Source organism: Barbus barbus (assembly GCF_936440315.1).
Source record: "Barbus barbus genome assembly, chromosome: 6".
Classification (NCBI taxonomy): Eukaryota; Metazoa; Chordata; class Actinopteri; order Cypriniformes; family Cyprinidae; genus Barbus; species Barbus barbus.
In genome coordinates, this window is record NC_136734.1 from 31,880,306 (window position 1) to 31,894,723 (window position 14,418).

At 36.1% G+C, this 14,418-nt stretch overlaps 1 protein-coding gene across 1 annotated transcript in view; it reads left to right on the plus strand.

The window, feature by feature from the left end:
- Positions 1-14,418, plus strand: part of LOC306871297 (netrin receptor UNC5D-like) — a gene marked incomplete at both ends in the record, with an annotated part of 128,902 nt that overhangs the window by 81,164 nt on the left and 33,320 nt on the right. The window contains 2 exons of the mRNA XM_079419111.1: positions 5,107-5,250; positions 6,764-6,867. Of these exons, the coding sequence (XP_079275237.1) occupies positions 5,107-5,250; positions 6,764-6,867 (248 nt within the window). The remainder of the gene's footprint in view (positions 1-5,106; positions 5,251-6,763; positions 6,868-14,418) is intronic.

Sequence of the window (14,418 nt, forward strand, 5' to 3'; positions counted from 1 at the left end):
TAACAGCTTGCACCAACGCAAACCATCTTTTGCCGTTAAAATAGTACTGTTATGTTTTACTGAAGACACGCAGTAATGAATTAGCATTAAAAAGGTGTGAATACATTTTTACGCTTGACCTTACTGAATATGCATTTGTAGGAATTTCCCTTTCAGACACAAAATTTATGGGAGGAGAGTATTAAAATGAATCAAGCAACGTGATTTACTAATGTTTGCGCACATCAAATTAGTGGTATTTGCTCCATTATTTAACACTCCAAAAAAAGCATGGCTTAAAGTAGGCGGTAATTTGTGCTGCTCTTGGTAGATTGTGCTGGTCATTATGGAAATTATCTGGCTACATCTGCGCATTGTCAGTAAATCACACACAGAATTTTCCCATCTCATCAGCACTTTTATGGAATTGCTCTCTAACTCTAATTTGCTCCATTTAGTAAATCTGGCCCTAAAAGTAAAATTTTAGGTATGTTAATTCATATGAGCTCAAGTTTAGGCTCAAGCATAATTTAGAGTATAGCATGTCACACTGATGTCACAATTGAAACTATTTTGAGATTCAGTCATTCAGGAAAAGGATAATGAGGTAAAAATCTTGTTTATTTTCAGTTCTGTTGGTTGTTTAGGTGCTAAGCTGGCCTTAGTTATTGTAAGTACTTTAATTTAATTTACTGTCTTGTCCAAATTCTCACCTATGCAAAAAGTGGACAATCTGACTTGGAATAAAATAAATACTGTATGGCTGCAGCAGCTCCACTTGCTGGTTCTCCAATGGTTGTCGCTCTCCATGGTGCTGAAATAATCTCTCTCTGCTTCAGCAGGGAGACAAAAGCTGCGAATCATTTGCTGGAAACCTTTGCAGGAATCACATGGAATGAAACATTACACTGTTTCCACCGTGACATGTTCTGTTCTATGTCTGGTCAAACACTAAAAAACTACTAAAGTCATTCCCCGTGGCTGCTGCCATGTAATGTAAGCAGCTTTCTTTAAGTCTAGCTAGTGAAGTATTACGAAAGGAACCGGTGTAAAGCAAAGCACATTAAAAGTGACTTGCAAATGTTGATTGATGTGAAGCTATTGCAAACTTAAAAGTCTGTTTCTTCTTGAGTACTGCTTTTCATATTCTCTGCTTTCACAACTATGTGTCACCGATCTAAATGTCTTATTAGGATCTCAGGTACATTTATTTTAGCATCACCTTACGCTTAAGGTCTTGTTGATGGAGTACACTTATTGTCTTGCTGCCACTCATATAGGCTCACTCGGTTCTTTAAAGACTTTCATCTAACAGAGGAAACAGAGCAGTAGAAGCATCCGCTTAGTAGATCTAATACTGGTTGCGCCAAAGCTTCAAATGATTGCTGTCTCCAGTCAGTTTCTGGCCCTTAAGTTGTGTCATGGCAGTGCCACATGTTGCAGTTGAGGCTGGACCTCAGAGATTGGATTAACTAACTAACTAAAAATAAAGCTTCCAGAAGACCCAAAATCTGCTGCTGCACGTTTTTTTTTTTAGAAGCTTCCTCCTGATCATCTTGGTAATTGCCAAAAGGCAAATGAAATTCTGAAGTGTAGAAATCACATTATTCCACTAGGGCTGACTGCAATTCCTGTAGTTCAACTCCTAGAGCAAGGCGTTAACAACAGTCAAAGTCCTGGGTTTGATTTCCAGGGAGCACATGGACTGATGAAAAGATCAGAAAGGAAAGATCAAAAGCGACAAAAAAAAAACATTTATAATAGTTCATATTTCAAAAGGTTGCTTTAAAACTTTTAAAAGATTTCAAATAAACACTGCACTTTTGAACTCTCTATTCATCAAAGAATCATGAATGCATTACGAATTCCACAAATTAAGCAGCACAACTATTTTGAACAATGATAATAATAAAAATTGTTTCTTATTTTAGAATGATTTCAGAAGGATCATGTGACACTAAAGACTGGCATAAGGGCTTTTGAAAATTCAGCTTAGATCACTGGCATTCTGAATTCAAATAGAGATATTTTTCAAAATAAGAATCTTCCTTAAAGAACAATCAGATCCCACATTTTTTAAAAGTTAGTGTAGGTTGAGGAAATCAGTCAATTGCAGATGAATTAGAAACTTGGAGTAATAGATTGCAACGTATTAGTTCTGAATACACATTTATCAAACATATTGATATAATTGTATTATGCCAGATATCAATATAACATTGTATTTCCAAGCCCTCTTCCAGTGATGAGGGGGCCCACCCATGAAAATTTAAGCAAAGATGTGTGAATTTAAATGACGACCACTTTCCCACCTCTGCTGTCAACAGTATTTTCTTTGTAAAAAATGATGTGACGGATGAAAGCGTGTCAGCCGTGTCTCTGGAATATCACCCGTCACCTGTGAATATTCCTGCAGGAAATCTGACTTTCTAATAGAGAGAAAGATCACCTCCTATTAACATATTACTCATATTTTCATCTATCAGGCTGGATTATTCGTTGTAATTAGTCATGATTTTCTTGTCGCTGAATTTTACCCCCTACACTACACTGTCGATGGAACATCTCAGCTGGGCAATGATGAATAATGTCTGTCTCTCAGAGTGTCCATGAAACACAGGCGTCTGTCTTGCTTTGTTTACCCCTGACTAACAGGACCATGTAGAGTTGGCTCAGAAGTGAAGGCAGTCTGCTTTCATGATCAATAAACCTGTGGGACAGGTAGGATACACCACGCTGTTCTGGTCTGCTTTTTTTCTCTGCGGTGTCATTCATTTTTGGGAGAAAACCAATTCAAGAAGGCACTTGATTAAATGAGATGTTAGTGATTTTCCTTCCTGCTCTCCCATGACTCCTTTCCACAGTGGCTGAGAGCTGCTCATTTATTAAGGGTAGCATCACATCCAATTCTACGAAAGCAGACATAAGTGCCGTATGTGGTCTGAACAACATTCATTTTGTGCCATCATCTCAGCAGGCTATGTCTTTAAAGATTTGTGGTCATTAGCAAAACTTTATTTTGTTAACCACATAATGACGGAAGGTGTATTTAGGAAAACCTACAGAGTAATTAGGAATGCACTGAACTACATAATTAAAAAAAAAAGATTAGACTGTAATCTGAATGACTATTTGACTAAGTTGCTTTTAAAGAGATTTACTACATTTCCTGCTTTCTTCTGAGCGAGACTTTCTTCTATGGAAAATACAAAAATATATTTTTGGAAAAATGCCTGTTTTGTTTAAATGTATTGTATTTATTAATTAGTTTATATTTGTTAATAACTACAACAGGACATGATTGACGTTATAATTCAAGTGCTCTTGAATATATTGACGAACTTGAACTTGATATTATCTTTTAAAATATGCTATTGAAATTGTTGCATGAGTTTGCACATTTTATTTTTTATCAATACATTTCTTGTATAGCCGTTTTGAATTTGAATCAAACAGTAATTGTCTCAATTTTTGTTGAATGCTATGAGTTTGTTGCAAAAGAGCTGCTTTGATAGCTAGCGGTGGTGTTTTACAGGGGATGGATCTAGGGACTGCTGTTCAGAGATGGTTTCTTTGAGCTGACAGTCCAACAGTTACTGTTACTGAACTCTGAAGCACAGCACACTGTCAGCAAGCTCTCTGAGATGTTGCATCCTTTCCAAAAAAAGAAAAAAAGATTTCTTTCTTAAAACTCTCTTGTTGTCTAACAGACTAACAGGACCATTCTGGCCCATTAATATTGCAATATTTATTCTCAAAACAACCAACCAGAAATGCAACTTTTATATAATGATTATTGCACCAGTATCTAACTGTTCAAAGTGACCCTGAGATGTGCTGAAACGTCACTAGTAAAGAGGCAGAGGCCCCATCTAATATGCATTGTTTTAGCTGCCTCAGTAACTATTTTAATTTATTTAAAAAATGTAATCTATTCCTTTTAATCACAAAGCTGAATTTTCAGCAGCCATTACTCAGTCTTCAGTGTCACATGATCCTTCAAAAATCCCATAAATGTGCCGATTGAAACATTTCTTATTGTTATCAATGTCAAATACAACTGTGCTGCTTTTTTGTGGAAAAATAAAGATACTTTGAGAACATAAGAATATATTACGAAAATATTCATAAGTAAAATATTAATTTATTTTACAACAATAACAAAATCATACCTTCCCCAAACTTTCAAACAGTATTGTAGATTTTATGGAGGACCACAATGTCCACTTGTATAGTTTATGAGAGTATAACTAAAGATACGAAACAGAAGATTTTCAATCAAGAACTATCATGTTTGTTTGTCCATCTTCTTTGTTTGTCATCTTTGCAGCCATCTTCCAGAGCAAAATTCAGAATACACTGTCAGCATCAGTTCTTCTGTTTATCCCACCACAATGGGGCTCATCCTAATCTCACAAGAAAAAAGAAATAGTATACAATAGTATAAATAATAGATTAACAATGGAAGCCTTTACTGATGCAACAAATCTGCAAAAAGTGACTTGGGCTCACAGCAGGGATGTCAGACATTTTGAAAATCAAGGAACATTAAATCGCATCTCTACAGTTTTAATGATCATAGATTTAAAAGTTTGAAAGGTTAAGGTTGTGACGATCTCATCTAAAGATATTTATATTAAATGAAACTTCAGGGGTAACAAGCGTTCCTGGGTCGTGCTTTTAGGCTAATGCAACCTCAGCTAGCTATTTTCATCTTGCTAACGATCTGTGGCACAGACAATAAGGAAGGACCTCCTGGGAGAGGGAGAGAAAAAAAGGTTTTTATCAGTAATGCACTCAAAAACGTAGAGCAGAGAGACATGAAACTGGAGTTATGTAGGGCAGCTCGTGAAGGGAAAAGCAACCCGAGGCCATTAAATTTTTCACTGGTTGTGGAGATTTTTTTTTTTTAAATAATAATGCATAATATATTTTTAAACTTCAGTCTCAGAATTCACTGAGCTCTGGTACCCTTTTATCCTTCTGAAACCCAGTGTATATTCTTAGTCAATTACCATTAAGGACTCTTACTGAAGTGACCAAACACTGAAAATTGATACTTAATGGGCTTTGACCTGAAGTGAATTTAGAGGAAGATGTTTATGCTTTGTGTTTCTTGCCATACAGGGTTGAAAATCCGCGAAGTGACGACCAATGTCACCAGGCTGCAGGTGGAGGATTTTCATGGTCCAGAAGACTACTGGTGCCTGTGTGTTGCCTGGAGTCACCTAGGAACCTCAAAGAGCCGTAAGGCCACAGTGAGGATAGCCTGTGAGTATGCTAGCTCAGGGGACCCCCAGTGGTCTGCAAGTGGGGGGGGGGGGGGATATAAAATGTATTTCTAAGGCTGTCAAACCAAAATAAAATACTGCATTATCAAATTTGATAAGACTGCTTTTGGAAATTATAAGAATATTTACTGGTTATTTTATTGTATTATGTTTTTTTATTGTATTAAAAGCCCTAATCGTTAAATAAGAATAATATTTTTTTAAAGGTTTAAGCATCTGTTTAAAAGGTTTAAAATCTGTGCAGAAAAATTATGCTAAATGTAATGTTATTTATATATATATATATATATATATATATATATATATATATATATATATATATATATATATATATATATATATATATATATATATATTCCATATAAGTAAAAAATTGGATTTAGTATTTTTTTTCCTTTTATTTTAAGGGGAAAAAATATTGGTAATACTTTATTTTAAGGTGTCCATGTTACACGTTACATGTACTTAATATTATAATAACACTAAATGATGCACAATTACATGCAAGTAGCCCGAAGCCAATACCTAATCCTAAACCTAACCATATAGTATGTACATGTTTTTAATTAATATTACTCAGTACTTAAATGTATAATTACACTGTAACAAGGACACCTTAAAATAAAGTGTAACCAAAATATTTTATACTGTTACACTGAGGGTTGATGAGTCTTTATATAGCTGATCTTATATTTTACTAAAGGAGTCCCTCACAATGGGATCATCATATTTGGGGTCATGGGCTTCACAATTATCTGAACTTTTCTTTCTCTTTCAGCATTTCTTAAAATGATTTAGAAGAAACATTGAAATGCATGAAACACTGCCTACAATTGAAATTCATGATATAAACACAGGTGTACTGCTGTGAGATATTTGTTTGAGGTATTTTAGGAATAAATGGTGCACTAAATGCTTTAACTCTGAAAGATAATTAAAAGTTTGAATTAATAATATTATGATTAAATTTTGTAGTCAATTGACAGCTTGATTTATTTTTGATTAGCATTTGCTATTGTTATAATTAGCATTCATTATCAAGTTATTAGTAAGTGTTTTTATTTTATCGTTAGTGTTTGTTATCAAATAACAACTTTTTATTCCACTTTAATACAGGGAATATTGTTTTTATCCTACCTGAAGCTGGACGATTTTTGGACATTTTGTATTTCTTTCTTTCTTCAATTTGAAAGAATTTGCAGTGCACAGAAGAAAAAAAAATCCATTGCTGTACAAACACAGTGGGGATGAGGCAGAACTGTACAAATGAACTGAACCCATGACACCTGCAACTCTAGCAGATGGCCTGAGCACCGTTGAGAATCCCTGCACTCTCCTGCTCTCTTGCCCTGCCTTTCCAAGGTTGCCAAAACGAAGGGCAGGGGGCGTAGAGAGAGCAGGATATGGAGTGATGAAAGCGATTGGCATAGATAGGCCAAATATCGGCTTGGACTCTGCCCGCTGTGACAGCTGCCTCTTATCTTTTCAAACAGACCTCCGCAAGAACTTCGAGCAGGATCCTCAAGGGAAGGAAGTGCCAATCAAGGGCATGATTGTGCTGCATTGCCGTCCCCCGGAGGGAGTGCCCATGGCAGAGGTAAGACCTGTCCTCAGCCTCTGACATCATTGCCACAGGGAGGATATCTGGGAAGGGCAGTGCATGCATTCTGCTGACTGGAAAAGAACATCAGTGCTGTGTGCAACATCTATACTAATTCTGTACTTAGAGGGATAGTTCAAACACAGTCTCATGTTGTTACAAACCTGTATCACTTTCTTCTATTTATATTTTAAAGAGGATTTTTGGTCCATATAATGAAAATCAATGGGGTCCAAAACAACATGTGAACATATTGACTGTCATTTGTCTGAACAAAAAAACACAAGGTCAGACCAGACATTTTTCAAAATATGTCTTTCTTATGTAGAACACAATGGAAGATAAGAAGGAAAGTCATACTGATTTGGAATGACATGAGGGTGAGTGAATGATGGCAGGATTTCATTTTTTAATGAACTGTCTCTTTAAACAGAACTTCAACTGACTGAGCACTGACTGCTGTCATCAAATTTGATAGACTGATTTCAGTTTAATACGCATTCACGTGCAGTCAGGGGTCAAGTAAGGGACAAAAACGACAGGTCCACATATCATAGATTATGAGCAGGCAATATATCCTTGTACATGTGTTTATGATTATAGTAGGGTTTGGTTCTTGGCCGCCACCAATGCTTTATGAATGATGCAGTGATGAAATGGAAGAGCTCTGTCAGCGTCTGTCTCTTGGAGAGTGCGCTGGACAGAAACATGGGAAATCTGGGAAGTACTGGAAGACAAGACTCTCCCTTCAAGTACTTTGTCAACATAAATGAAGTCAGCTGTAAAAGGGGCTAGTGAATAATGTAGAGTGCAGACCAGCAATTGGTGATCAGATCCATTCCAGCACACCTCCGCCATGAAAAATTTAAATCCAAGCTGTGAGAGGGAGAGAGCAAAGATTTATATGGCATCATTTTACCAGCATGCTGGATTCTAACTCTCTCTTGCTCGCTATCTCACACTGTCTGTCCTAATAGAATATGTTTGTGGTTTTAAATGGTCATAAACACCCCCTCTGAGAAATGCTCTGAAGGATTTCTTTGGTCACAAAGCTAATGAGACTCGCGTCTTTCTAGATACAGTCATCACTGTTGGCTCTTGGGTAATTAACCATCCTGTTCTCTGTTCTAATAAGTAAGCAAATACCATCATGTTTTGGAATAAATGCCATTGTTGGTCATTGTTACTTTACATCCATTGTTATTGAGCTGCTCTCTTATACAACAACAGAGTATGATGTTTTTATACAGCCTAGCTCCAAAACAGACTAAAAGCACTATAAAAGTGAATCATATTATGTGTACTATATTCTAATGTTCTGTACTATGTTCTGTTCATATGATAGCTTTATATAAGGAACTGACAGAAATTCATTGATCCTAATCTTCCTTTTTCTTCATACAAAGCTATTGTATGACTTAAAAAGATGTATAGCAGTAGTGATGTTTAGAAGTAATAGAGCACACAAATCATTTGTCTCACACTTTCATGGTACTTTAACCATGTAAAGCCTGACATAAAATAATAGTATGAGAAATCATATTTTTGGGGGAATTGAATGTTTGATCAAACCTTAAAAAAAAATAAAAAAATAAATAAATAAATATATATATATATATATATATATATATATATATATATATATATATATATATATATATATATATATATATATATATATATATATATATATATATATATATTGTGTGTGTACATAAACCTTTGGATGAGGAGATCCACATGAAGACAGAGATTTAAAACCCCATTTATTTAAATAAGATATTGAAGAGATCTTATTTGTTATTTTTCTTTCCTCTTAAAGCTTTACAAGTCAATAGCTAGAAAAGAAAGTAACACAGTAAAAGGGAAGGCGAACATATTTCACAGAAAGTTTTGGGAGCAAAATCTCTCCAAATAAAGACTATGCCTCAGAAGCATAACTCAGAGTGCATCATCTCAAATATTACGCTTACACTATATCTATATATATTTGCACGCAGACACAATTTTTATTATTTTAGCAGTTGACCAAAACATATTCAAGTTACAGCTATATATATGGGCTTAAAATGCACACTCTGAGCTTTTAATTTGAGATTACTCGTCACAATTGGAGGAAAGGTTAAGTAATTACAGCTCTTTAATATGTAAATGTGGTATATTCTGAGAAGAAAAAAGAATGCACTGGTGAGCTCAGCAACATAAAAGGGCATGGACATCCACAGAGGACAACAGTGGTGGATGATCGGAGGATCCTCTCCATTGAAAAGAAAAACCCTTTCACAACATCTAGCTAAGTGAAGAACACTCTCCAGGAGGTAGAAGTGTCACTGTCAAAGTCTACAATCAAGAGAAGATTTCACCAGAGCAAATACAGAGGGTTCACCACAAGGTGAAACAAGATTAGACTTTGCCAAAAAAAAAAAAATAAAGCAGTGTGATGGCATGAGCATGCATGGCTCCCAGTGGCACTGGCTAACTGATGTTTAGTGATGATGTGACAAAAGACAAAAGCAGCCGGAAGAATTCTGAAGTGTATAGTAATATACTGTCTGCCCAGATTCAGTCAAATGGACAAAGTTGATTGGACAGTGCTTCATAGATGACCCACAACATACAAAAAAAGCCAACCCAGGATTTTTTGAAGATATTTTTTTTTTTTTACTCTGCAATGGCCAAAGCAATCTCAAGGCATGTAAAAAAAGGTTGGGAAGCACTGCCTTAAAAAAAAAAAAAAATGCTACAACCAACTGTATTTAATCAGGGTTTCCGCGGGGTCTTAAAAAGTCTTCAATTTAGTTGTATCAAATTTAAGGCCTTAAAAAGTCTTAAATTGTACAAGAAAGTCTTAATTATGATTTCAAGAGGTCTTAAATTTGGAGACGGAAAGACCATAATTGCAATATGGCTGAATGTGACGACTAAACTTCAAAAGGCTATGATTTAATTAAATAAACTTGAGCGCTGCACGTTCAAAGTGTGTTCACTGTTGCCAACTAATTTTCAGAGGAAGTTGCTAAAGGTGGACGTGACGTCATTACGTAATCGCAACGCAAAACTGCATCTTTATGTAATATACAGAAAACACAATGAGTTTTCTCAAATTGACTGGCCACCTCAGCAAAAACATTGTTTAAAATGTTAATTTAGATTTGTTTGAAAAAATTATATGTGTGTAGTAGGCTATTTGTAAAAGTAATACAAACACAAGACCTTTTTGATCAGATATTTTTATTTTTAAATAGAACACTGATATTGAACAGTTACACTCTTTTGAACAATCACAGTTTATGTACTCTATTTTCTTTTTAACTTGTGAAATTAACAATTAACAACAATTAAAGCACTGTATTGGTAGTTAATATGCTACCTAAATGAACAACAATTATACATGTTAATAACAAGGTATCAGTAAATGAACAATTATATCAAACAATTGTAGCTAGCATTTTAACTTGTATGTGATATGATGTGTCTGTTGCTAGGCATCTCTTAGGATGGTGGTTCTTCTTGTCTGGTTAGCTGTTCAGTGTTTCCTCTGGCGCTTTTTTCATTCACAATACAGTGTACACTGCCATTGATTCCACTAGTTCCAGAAACTCCATTCATTGATGATTCATAGGTTAGCAAGCAAATCATCTTCATCTTCACTGTCCAGCTGCTCTGTCAATGAGCTGGTATCAGCAGAAGAGGATGGAATGGCTTTAAAACTGTATGCTGCTGTGGTGCCAAACTGTTGTAGAACGTCATTGGGTAGTTTATGCTGGTAACAAGTATCACCAGCCAGCTTCAGTCCATACCGCACATGGAGTATGGAGTTAAGAGTGTGCAGTGACAGTCTATTTCTTAACTTTGACTTGACCACACTCATTTGGCTGAACAACCGTTCAACCTCTGCATTTGAGTGTGGCAAGGAGAGGGCAGCCAGTGCAGCTTTGCACAGTTCTTCGAATGGTTTTGACCCGGAAGCATCTGTGTAGTTATACACTTCGCTCCAAAACTCAATGGTATTTTCAGTTGATTCCCACCTCAACAAATGTATGTTTCTCCATTGGGAAACAATTTTATCAATTGTCTGGGGCTGGTACCCCAGTAGCTCAGCTACATTTATCATTTCAGTGTTGCTTTTATTGTGCTTCATTGTTTCCTTAATACTGAACAGAGCCATGTTTCGTAAGATTTCGAGATTGTCTGGGAGCCTTGCTTGCAGCTCCTTGCTTAGAGCAACAACATAGTTGATGCATCGTCTCCGAATGACCTTTTCGTCCTCTGGAGCAAGACTGAGTTGGGACAATGTGCTTTCAAAAAGGTACCCAAGATATGGTGCTGGACTGAGATGACAATCAATGGCATCCTTCAGGACATCAATCTTTGCCATAGGATTGACTACTCTGCTGCAAACTGATGATAAGAGGTGAACCAGATTTTCCAAAAGCTTGACAGGATCTGTATGTTCACCCTCAAATGACTTCACTGCAACTTGTACTTCGGACAGGATTGATTTTAAGAATGTAAGGTAGACATAGTTGGTCTTGTCCATGTACATGGCATGGAGCACATCTACCATGTAGCAATGCTCACTGGTCTTGGTCAACTCAAAGTGGAGTTTCAGTTCTTCCCATTGCTCCAATATGCGAGTTACCGCAGGCTCAATCGATAGCCAACGTGTGGCACACACTTTGGTGATCTGCAGGGGTTTCTGACCACAATTAATGGTGGCATACACTGCTTTGTATGCCTCTCGCCGTTTTGGGGAAATCGAAAACCAGTTGTAGGTTTCCCTGATTAAGTATTCAACACATCTAGGGATGGTTTCTTTGGATGCTGCACTGACAGCCAGTTGTAAAGAATGGCACACACAGCGAATGAGTACCAAATTGGGCAAAGCACATTCTTCTTTTAAAATCTTGTGGACTCCATTGTGCACCCCAGTCATCACAGAGGCATTATCAGTACCAATACCCTGAAGATTCTCTTTTTTAAGGTTACACTTTTCGAGAAACTCAACTATTGCCTTTGCTATTGATTTTGCATCACCCGCCTCCAATTCAACCAGCCCAAGAAATGTGGACACAAGTGTTTTTTTTTTAGCACTAAAATACCGAATCACCACACCCAGGTATTTTGAGACTGACATCAGTCGACTCATCCAAAAGCAGACTGAACTTCTCATCCCCCACATCTGTTGTTATCATTTTCAGAAAATAAGGAGCCAATACTCCCTTAATCATTTCTGTGCATTTGGTGCGGTGCATGTGGAAGTTTGTTGCTGCCACAGAATCTGAAAAGGCAGCTTTATAAGCCGTACCTAAATGGTCGCATGCTAGCAGTGAGCAGTGTTCCGCAATGGCCATTGCCATAGTAGCTTCTGCACTTTTGCAGTTATCCATTTTCTTAACCATTTGTGGTAATGTAGACTGCTTTGCGGGGTTATATGGTTTTGATTTATTTATATGCTTTGCTGTAGTACAATGTTTTTTGATGTCATACATTTTTGCAAGCATATCTGATTTGCAGTATGCACAGTATGCTCGGCAGTCATCCCCAACTACTGGCTTCAGCCATCCTTTAAATTCAGGTACAGACGCCCAATCTTTTCTGTATTTCTGGCTGTACAGTTTTGATTGAGACATGTTGATAGATGTAGTTAAGTCTCTTCCAAATCAAAAATTCATGAACAGCTACATTCACTGAGTTTTAACTGTGGTTGTTGTTTTAATTATTTTACCAAAAATTTTGAAATGCGTGCTACTGCTGCTGCACCCAGCCAACAATTTTTGTTGCTGCTGCAGCTTCTGTGCCTGGCTATTTAGACCTTATATAGCCACGCCCCTGCACTCATTGTCTTTAGTCTTGCGGTTTGTGTTTCTACAGCGATCTTAAGAATTTATGAATGAATCGCTCATCTTGAGTTAAGTCTGCAGTCACTAGGCTACTGCTCTTTAGATTTGAGTCCCTTTTCAAAAGTTGCTAAAAGTAGCCAAATAAATTTTTAAAAATTGCTAAAAAGTTGCTAGGGTAGTCTGAAAAGTTGCTAAATCTAGCAACAAAATTGCTAAGTTGGCAACACTGATTGTGTTGTGTGCTGTCTTTACCGGGAAAACCGCTATATTTCTGCCAAACGTGACACCTGCTGGCAGAGAATGAACCAGTTAACAGAGGTTAAACTAGTGCGCATACGAGTTTCACTGCACGATTCAGTATATTAAAACACATTTAGAATGATCACATAATTTAAGATATGGGCGCAGCAAATGTATAGCCTATTTATATCATTTCATATAGTAAATATCACACGAAGAGTGCCATTTTTTTTTCTCTCCAAAAATCAGCATGATTACAAATGTGATATTGATTTTATGCAACAGTTCAATAAACAAGAAGTTAATATTAAGATACTTACGTTTTAGACACCATATTTCCTGCTTTTGCTCTATTTCTACAACAAAAATCATTCCAAACACAGCTACAGCACTGTTTTGCGTCTCTGAGCAACATGACTGTGTTTCGTTCCTGAAAGAATCAAATGTTTAATTGATTCGGTTCAATCCCAATGACTCACTTCTTAACGCTGACTTACTGCCACCTACTGGCCGTTTTAATTTCACATTTTTTTTAATAATTTCAGTTTTCAACGTTTTATGTTTCAAATATCAAAACATCATTTATGCATTTGTAACTGCAGGTTAGCATTCTATGTCCCTCTGAGCAGCATTAAAGAGTGTGTAAATACATCTAAATGCCACTTCATATGCATTGCAAAGATACATTTTGTTGATACTGATTTCATCTGCTTGGTAACAGCCCAAATGCAAGAATTTGACTCAAAAGATGATGCACACTTTTAGAAAAAAGTGGCTTAAAGGTAAAAATGCCAATAAAACTTGTTGAAAAAGACTAATTTCTATTACTGCTGTGAACTGACCACACAGAATATGAAGAATATAAAAAAAATAAAAATTCAGGAGTCAGCTGTCCACGGTAATCTTTAAGATACCAGCACAATAACACACTCAGCAAAATATCGTCTAATTATTGTTATTGATAAAATCCCAGAAAATATCAAGATATAATTTTTTGGCCAATTTCGCACACCCCTAATTCATGTTATTTAATTTATATAATGAGTTATTGATAATAATTGTTAAAATCAATATTATTGATACTTTTGACTTATCCATTTTCTTAAAAATGGTTTAAAGGCCAAAATGTAAAGTTTATCATTTTACAAAACTTTTTGTTTTTGTGAAAACTTGTGTCTGAATTGTAGATTATGCTTTTTACAGTCATTTTACAGTTTAATATGATACTATAGACATTGCGCTACCCCGCTCATATGGTATTAATTTTATTTGTGCAGGTCTTAAAAAAGGTCTTAAAAAGTCTTACATTTGAGCTTAAAAATCCTGTAGAAACCCTGTTAATGTATTGTGCCCAAAATGTAGGCTAATGACATTTTAACATAGTTGCTACTTGTGCATTCAGTTGATCAGCAGTTTCTAGCCATGCAGCCTTTCTCTCTGAATTTATGACAGCAGTACCTTTTAT